Here is a 9,567-nt window from a genome sequence, read left to right on the forward strand (position 1 = left end):
TTTATATGCGCGAATAGCAGCGTAAACAAGATCATGAGGATTCAATCGTCACATCATGAAAACAGAAAAACAGAAATTAAGTCTATAAAAGGAATAAAATAAATAGGATCACACAAAATATATAATAGGCTATAATATAATTAACAGATTAACAAAAGCAAAAAAAAAAAACACTGTGCAACAAGTATAGGCTACGCTCGTTTTTGTGACACTCTTAATGCATTTTTATTTATGTCTTTATTTGATTTAATCCATCTGATCGCACAGGCGCCTCACGCACACACAAACAACATTAGTTCTAGCGTTGCCTGACATTTCAGCCATTCATCATCAAACTAAAATGCAGTTAACCAAACATAAATGTTACAGTTTATTTTAAAAGGTCCGCAGCGTGCAGCGCCCAAACAAACATTTTTGCGCGTGTGAAGGATTTTACACGGATATTAGAACATGACTGACGTATAAAGCCATGTTTAGGCTACATAATGAATAATAGTTATGCAAACAAATGTTACAAATATGGCAAAAATGGAAACATTTGGATTCTTGTGGTATGAGACAGGCTCGTGAGCCCAATGCCGTTTCAGTTTTGCTTGACATTTGTATGCTGTTTATAATGAATGCCACTATAGCCTAATTTGCGTTTTATTTTATAGTTTAAAATATAATTTTATAACTACTTATTTTTCATTCTTGTTCTGTTCTGAATACCGTTACATTTAAAATATTCGTTGTAGAGTGAGGGGAACTAAATTGGCTGTTTATATTTACCAGTATTTTAATATACATGTAAATTAATGTAGCCTAATTGTTTGCAATTACAAGGTTAACGGGTGTTTTTGGAGTAAGATTAATTTCTCTTTCATAAGATTACTTCCTCTTTTTGACATTGTTTTCTGCCGCCACATTAACCAACGTGCGATCATTCGTACGATGAGATTGGCGGCATACGAATGTTTCATGAATCCCACGTGAACTCTGTCGTAAGTTGATTTGTGCGCACGGATCTGCGTTCGTTTTTACGTTAGATTGATAAATGAGGCCCAATGCCCTGGGAATATGCATGGTCCTTCATAGAAAGTTATTTTTATGGGCATTATGTGTCTGTTTCACTACTGAATGAAGTGAGAGGGACACTCTCTGTTTTACCTTGGGATGTAAAACAGTCTTATCTTGATTCATCTTTGTTGCCATGGTAAACAGAGGTGTGGGCTGCATTTCCCAAAAACATTGTAATTTCTAGGTAGATCGTAGAACTATTGCCACCAATGGTCTCTACTATCATCTTAGCTTTCAATGCTTTTGATAACGCAGCCCTGTTCTGCATCTGGGTTTCAGTTGCGGCTTAGGGGGTTCTTCACAGACACCTTGAAAAATTGTTTTGTTGTTGGGTGAGGGGTTTGTTGGATTATTCATTGAATATAATTAATAATTGTGTGTCTTATTGGTCTAGTCGCTACAGCCAATAGCAAAAAATCTGCCTTCAGAAACACACAAGCCACAGCCCATCTCACGACCCGCTTTCTCTGTTTGTCCAACACAAACACTATAAGATTAGACTGAAAGACTAAAGCCTGCTAGAGCCATATGACTTGAAGTCAAAAGTCAATCTGAGATTATTGTGGATTAGATTATACTCTGAGATTATTGTGACACTGTGGTGAAAATTACCTTAAAAACAAGACATTTTTAATTATATGATTAGATCTGATTATCACATACAGGCTGGATGTTGTTACTGAATGATTTAGGCTGCATTCCAACAGTCCTCAATGTATCAGCCTATCCAGATTTTACTTTAGTCATTGAGTAGTTATTTGTGCCCTAATTTAAATACTAATACAGTACAGTGCAAGGCCATCATTATGTTTGTAGAACTGCTGTTTTCAGTTTTGTAGTGCTAGTGTAGTAAAAGACAAATCTTTTTCTTGTCCAGCAGAAGTGAGTCAGTGACAGAAGATGACGTCAGAGCAGATGGATACACTGGATGAGGATCAAAACAGAAACGCCTTTTACAGATGCTGCTTGCAAAAACAGTGCAAGGCCATCATTATGTTTGTAGAACTGCTGTTTTCAGTTTTGTAGTGCTAGTGTAGTAAAAGACAAATCTTTTTCTTGTCCAGCAGAAGTGAGTCAGTGACAGAAGATGATGTCAGAGCAGAATCTGGATTCACTGGATGAGAGTCAAAACAGAAATGCATTTTACAGATGTGGTTCCTGTTACAGACGACTGAAGTTCAGAACATCTAGTTGAGACACTTTTTTAGTGCTACAGAACAATATCTTAATATTTATCTGTAACTTCTGTTTATATTTTAACATTCTTTCTTCATCTCTTTCTTCATAGATCAACATGAATGCTCAGAGACAGAAGAGAAACAGAGAAAAAAACAAGGTGAAGTAACTTTAACGTAACAGTAAGACTTAGAGCTGGGGTCATGAATCCATGTCTGGACGTTTATTATCGAACATGAAGAAAAGCAAAGACACATAACCCAAAAACAAAACAAAAAAAGGCCCAACTGAAACTGTTAAACTAAACTAGTGGTTCCCAAACTTTTTCCATAGACAGCAACACTGATTATAATATGTTCTGTTTGCTTACCTGGCACTGGCAGTCCTTTCACAAACTTGCCCGTGCTACGTGTAGAACCATGCATTTTCAGAGGTTTCTTCTGCATAGCAATCTGCTAAATGTATATTATCCCTTAGCACTGTTGCGGACCCCAGTTTGTGAAACATTGAACTAAACCAAATATCTGGTTGAAATTTACATTTGTTTTGTATTTGGCGAGTACTAGACAATCATTTTAGGATTTTTTTATTGAAGTTTTATTGTTTAGATCAAAGATGGTGGCTAGTTTTGTGGATTCCAGTTAATGGGTTCATTGAACACCTCACCAACAGTATCAGAAAGAATAAAAAAATGTGTTAATGCTTGTATTACTATACTTAAAAGTGTGCATGGATACTGAACCTTAATAAAGGAATGAATGTCACCATTATATATGATGTTGTAATGCAAGTAAGTCTGTCTAATAATCATAAATCAGTCTCTCTCATTCAGTACACTCTGCTTCAGTCCAGAGAAATTACCAGACTGGAGTCAACGTGATTATAAATGCTGAAACGGGTGCAAGTGTAAATGCTCCTTCATTGGCTGGAAACACCTTTAATGAAACAGTGTACATTTGTGTTCCAGGAAATGGTACATTTACATTACTATGATAACACACACTACTAATACTAACATCTTAGTAAAGACTGGTAATGTTATAACCTCATAGTAATTTTAATAGGACTTACATGATTTAGCACCATTTTAATGCTATGTAATAATATCTCACTTAATATTTATCTGTTCCTTCTATGGATCTCATTCTTTACGCATCTTTTCTTTCTCCTCGCAGATAAACAGAAATCCTCAGAGACGGCAGAGGAACAGAGAGAAAAACAAGGTAAATCAACAACAGATATAACAGTGTTTTACAGGCACAATTCTAATCATATATAGTAATGCCTAAGCTACAACTACACTACTCTAGTTTCTCATGATAAGGAGATCCTAATGAAGAAAAGCACCCAATATGATAGAATTAACCCTGTATATAAGAGCATGGTGGTAGTTATGAGAGAGAGAGAGAGAGAGAGCGAGAGAGAGACAGGGTCACATTACAGTGGAGTCAGCTGTCTTAACCGTGGCTTGTGTACTGCAAACACATACCAGCTTCATCACTGTGTCTGTCACACGACTCTGTTCCCCTTTCGGGCTTGAACTGATGGTAAAACTAATGACATTATTTACTGTCTTTACATTTATTTTGAAAGATGAAGCTCGCGATTATGGTAAAGGGCGTTACATTTCCGACGAGTGCTTGCGGTGTTCGGCCAATCACAATGCACTGGGTCAGCTGGCCAATCAGAGCAGACTGCGCTTGTCGGAAGGAGGGACTTTGTAGAAAACGAAGCGTTTGAGAGAGGCGGGGCATAGAGGACCTACAATAATGTACAGTATTTTAAAAATAATGTGTTTTTTGAACATTAAAGCATGTTGACATATTCTGTTACACCAAATACTGATCTGTAAAAAAGCATCATATGACCCCTTTAAGAGAAAGTCCATCTATTTTTAATCTCTCATAACGTTTGTGGTACATGTCTGTCTTTTTTTATCTGCATTTTCAGTGCCTCTTTTAACTTTTGAAAATATACAAGAAAATTTATTTTAAAGTCATTACTCAATAATTGCATATTAAGCGCTTACAAAGGTTATATATGTGACCAATGCTGGCAAAATGAGTCACAATGAGCAAATTTTAAAAAATGAGTTATTTTAATTTTAATTTGAATATTCTCCATTAAAAGACTTTCAAAATGATGTATGATTTGTTGGAATCCGACAAATAAATAAACAAAAGAAAGAAACAAATAGTCCATTACTTTTTTCATTTTACATCTAAACAAAAGCATTCATGTAAGAAGAACAAATAATAAAATGTAAAAATCCCTTCAGTGTGTTCATTACAAATAAATTGATTATTAAAACTACAAAAGCAATTCAATCAAGAGCAGCGATATTTTCTTTTACACCTGTTTCACACCGCAAGCGTGAGCTTCGTGTCAACTTCACGTCAGTGTAACTACAGCATCACTGCAGCTGCAGACTCGTGAGAGTATTCACACTGGAAGCATTTGTACAGCGTCACAGCAGCGGCTCCAAAGCTGCATATTTCGTTACAAAGACAACTACAGATTTGTTTTTAGAAGTTGTTCAGTTATAAACTTTAACCCTCTATGGGGCATCATCATTTATAAATGACGCTAAGAAAATTCCATTTTAAAAACACTAATAATATTCAGCTAATAAAATTAAATATTAGTAATGTCACATGACATCTCCTTTAGCCAATAAAATTACAAGATATTATGACAGACAATGTTACAATACTGTTTGCAAAACACTAAGACATTGTTACAATACTTCTTTTGGAACTCTAAAACATTGTTACAGGACTGTTTTTGGAACATCAAGACGCTGTTACACTGCTGTTTTTTTGTAAAAAGGACACTGTCACAATACTGTTTAAAATTCTAAAACATTGCTACAAGTACTGTTTTTTGGAACATGAAGACACTGTTACACTACTGTTTAAAAAATAAAAAAAAACATTGTTACACTACTGTTTTTGAAACAAAAATATATTGTTACAATACTGTTTAAAATTCTAAAACAATTCCATTTAAAAAACACTAATAATATTCAGCTAATAAAATTAAATATTAGTAATGTCACATGACATCTCCTTTAGCCAATAAAATTACAAGATATTATGACAGACAATGTTACAATACTGTTTGCAAAACACTAAGACATTGTTACAATACTTCTTTTGGAACTCTAAAACATTGTTACAGGACTGTTTTTGGAACATCAAGACGCTGTTACACTGCTGTTTTTTGTTTTTTTGTAAAAAGGACATTGTTACAATACTGTTTAAAATTCTAAAACATTGCTACAAGTACTGTTTTTTGGAACATGAAGACACTGTTACACTACTGTTTAAAAAATAAAAAAAAACATTGTTACACTACTGTTTTTGAAACAAAAATATATTGTTACAATACTGTTTAAAATTCTAAAACTGTTTTTGAAACAAAAATATATTGTTACAATACTGTTTAAAATTCTAAAACATTGTTAGACTACTGTTTTTGAAACACTAAGACGTTTTTACATTATTTTCCAGAGAGTGAAACTGCATTTGAATCTGTCTCGAGTTCCAGGCAATTTTACATACGAGTTCTAATACAAATCTAGTAGCATATAAAGAAATTTAATGTAAATAAAGTTTTTGAAATGTTTCTGAAACACTAAGACACTGATTGACTTCTTTCTAGACAGGGAAAATGCATTTGAATGTGTGAAGTTTCAGACAATTTTCCAAAAAATTATTTACCCTAATGGGACAAAGATCATGTCTTTTCAGTCATACTTCGATATATTGTTATAAATGTTTTTTTTTACATTACACAATACTTTAACCCAAACTGATTAATTAAAAACAAGTTTAAATTGGTAAATCTTCTATACATATTTTTGATTCTTCATTTTCTTTTCTGACATACTCCAATTCTTGTGAAAACACGCTAGACAAATGCTTATTCTGTGCATTTTTAGCACTTTTTGTGTGAAATCATTTTTATTTTGTCCATCAAAAGTGTGCTGTCACTTTAATTGAGCGTGAGGAGTGCTGCAAAAATAGACTCGGCGCCGAAACCATCGCTTCAGCGCTGCTCACGCGATGCTCCTGCTTGACGCTCACATGCTGCTCCTGCTCCCGATGTGAATGCACTCATTTGTTAACATGAACGTCGAAAAAAAAAAAAATGCGCTGCTTATGCACCGCTCATGTTTGTGGTGTGAAACGGGCCTTATTGTTAGACTAACATTAATGAGACAGGCGGCCTATATATTATATTTTCTTTGTCTTTGGAGTGTTACAAGCTGTTTGTGCATATATAAGATCTGTAAAGTTGCAAAGACTAAAGTCTCACACCCAAAGAGATATTCTTTATAAAAGTTAAGACTCGTCCACGCCCTCCTAAAACGCCTAACACCGCCCAAATGTTTACACAAAGAAGGCGTAACGTCTCGGTTACGTACGTAACCCTCATTGTAACGCCGCAATTTTTGACAAGCCGCAGCGTGTCACAAAAGCTACGCTAAGGTCGTAACCTTCCCAAAGCCCCAGCAAAAAGGTTGCTACGGAGACCACATCCTACCCGTAGGGAGGTGACATGTGGAGATACTGATATGGACTGGCCCAGGGGGCAGTACTACATATGGAATGGGTCTCTGAGGCAGGTCCTACCTTAGAGTAGGGATGGAACAACTGCCAGAAGAGACTGACAGAGCGTGTCTGTCAAGGGAAGACATGGGTTTACAGAGAGAAAAACCTTACTGTGGAACAATACACATATGGGATTACCCGTAGGGAATCAAGCCATATGGACACCTAGCCCAGTACAGGGCCTGGCCTCAGACTGCTTGCCAAGTCTGACTGCCGAGGGTGCTGGAGGATGCTCAACCACGGTTCACCAACCGGAGAACTCTACTGGGAGAAGAAAAGTGCTCGCATCTCCGTGTGAGGGGGAATGGCGCAGCAAGCGTGACACCGGGCCAGATCTTCCCGCCAATTTCCTGTTACCCAACACTCGGGAAGAAACCGGCTCTACACGAAGGTTGTAAAACCTTGCGAAGGTGTTAGGTGTCGCCCAGCCCGCAGCTCGACAGATGTCTGCCAGAGAGGCGCCGTGCGCCAACGCCCAGAAAAAGGCAACACTCCGAGTGGAGTGGGCTCTCACCCCCAGGGGCCACATCTCGCCTTGGGATTGGTACGCCAAGGCGATGGCATCCACTATCCAGTGGGCCAACCTCTGCTTGGAGACAGCCTTCCCTTTCTGCTGACCTCCAAAGCAGACAAGGAGCTGCTCAGAGTTTCTGAAACTCTGGGTGCGGTCCACGAATTGGAAAGAAAGCACGACTCTGACCGAGCACCTCCGGGGGTCTTCTCGGTTAGAAGAACACCAATTCGTGAACAGACTCCACTTCAAAGCATAGGCCTGCCTCGTAGAGGGAGCTCTAGCCTGAGTGATAAGTGATCGGCCACCAGCGGTAGTAGACACTAAGTCTGCCGCGTCCCATCCAGAAGCCACACGTGGAGGTTCCAGAGGTCTGGACACGGGTGCCATATGGTGCCCAGCCCCTGAGAAAGGAGGTCCTTCTTCAGGGGGATGCGCCAGGGAGGGGCTGTCACGAGGAGCATGAGTTCCGAAAACCAGGTCCGGGTGGGCCAGTAAGGCGCAACCAACAGGACCTGTTCCTTGTCCTCCTTGACCTTGCACAGTGTCTGTGCGAGCAGGCTCACTGGGGGAAACGCATACTTGCGTAGAGCCCGAGGCCAGCTGTGTGCCGGTGCATTCGTGCCGAGGGGGGCCTCGGTCAGGGAATAGTACAACTGGCAGTGGGAGGGCTCGTGGGAAGCAAACGGGTCCACCTGAGCTTCCCTGAATCGATTCCAGATCAGCTGGACCGTTTCGGGATGGAGTCGCCATTCTCCGGGGAAAGTGAGCTGTCGTGAGAGCACGTCAGCTGCACGATTGAGCTCCCCCGAATGTGGACGGCACGCAGCGACTTGAGCCGCATCTGACTTCAGAGGAGGAGATGGCGGGCGAGTTGAGACATACGACGTGATCGTAGACCGCCCTGTCAGTTGATGTACGAAACAGCCGCAGTGTTGTCTGAGCGGACCAACACGTGCTTGTCCAGCAGCAGATGCACTGCCAGCAGCTCCAAGCAGTTGATGTGTCAATGCCGAAGCTGCCTGCCCGTTGCACGTAGCGCCCCAGCCCGTATTGGAGGCATCTGTCGTGACAACGACATGCCTGGACACTTGTTCTAAGGGTACCCCGGCCCGTAGAAAAGCAAGGTCCGACCAGGGGCTGAATAGGTGGCAACACATCGGTGTGATGGTGACACGATGTGGCTGATGCCCACTTGCCATAGTGGGGCAAGGGCACCCTCCGCGACCTTCGTGAAGACACGAGGGGACAGGGAGAGCCCGAAGGGGAGGACCTTGTACTGCCATGCCCGAAGATTTTAAAATGCAGGCTAAGTGTCACTAATTAAACAAGTATATATTCAGCTAATTGTCAGCCTCTTATATGTATGCTTCTCGTAAACAATTAGTCAATATGCATTAGGGCTGCCCTCGACTAAAGATTTTTCTGGTCGACTAGTAGACGTTCATTTTAAGCATTAGTCGACTATTAGTCGCACTTTTATTAATAAACCATATAAATCATAATAATGAGCCTTTAATTGCCTACATAGCCTATAAGCGCTCAAGCGCACACAAAAAAAGGCTTGCCACAGCTCACCGGCAAATATAATAATTATGAATGTGTTAGGTAAAAACAGCAAGTACACTGCATTAAAGTTTTAATAATTTATTGTTACGCTAGTGCTTTCTGTTTTCGGTCTAAGAGATGAAGTCGGCGACACTGACTCGTCGTCTCCACAGTATGCGCCTGTATGCATGTTTCATACGGATTACATAATCTGAGAATATTTGTTTTCTATTTGAATTTTTTTCATTTAAAAGTTTCACTCTCTATAGATATATTTTTCATGTCTGTAATAAGGCAAGCACACATGGAGTTTCGAAGTGACGCACTCAAGTTCACAGAGTCCGAGACGGCAGAAAGTGCATCCTGTTTGCTTTCATTATTTAACAAAAGTGCAACGTTTCGTTCTTATTCTGAGTGCACACGAATAAACGTAGAGTCTTTACAGATACAAAAGATGCATTACTCTTATCTGTATGACCAAAAATGGCGAAGTGTTTTAAGGACACATGATCGCACCGGCGCCTCCATCTGTCATGCAGTAGCCCAAGCGCGCGCACGCTACTGTTCAGCTTCCACACTCCGCACAAACACGTGAACAGTGCACTTTTTTCTAGGCTAACATTAGATTGAGCTGCCATGTAAAGTTGCTACTACATA

General features: G+C 39.6%; 1 protein-coding gene across 1 annotated transcript in view; it reads left to right on the forward strand.

Annotated features, from left to right (window-relative positions):
• Positions 1 to 9,567, forward strand: part of LOC107747635 (NACHT, LRR and PYD domains-containing protein 12-like) — a 52,748-nt gene that overhangs the window by 17,495 nt on the left and 25,686 nt on the right. Inside the window, exons 3-4 of the mRNA XM_016562231.1 lie at positions 3,068 to 3,208; positions 3,411 to 3,458. Of these exons, the coding sequence (XP_016417717.1) occupies positions 3,068 to 3,208; positions 3,411 to 3,458 (189 nt within the window). The remainder of the gene's footprint in view (positions 1 to 3,067; positions 3,209 to 3,410; positions 3,459 to 9,567) is intronic.

Source organism: Sinocyclocheilus rhinocerous, unplaced genomic scaffold, assembly GCF_001515625.1.
Source record: "Sinocyclocheilus rhinocerous isolate Xijiao unplaced genomic scaffold, SAMN03320098_v1.1 scaffold2334, whole genome shotgun sequence".
Taxonomy (NCBI): Eukaryota; Metazoa; Chordata; class Actinopteri; order Cypriniformes; family Cyprinidae; genus Sinocyclocheilus; species Sinocyclocheilus rhinocerous.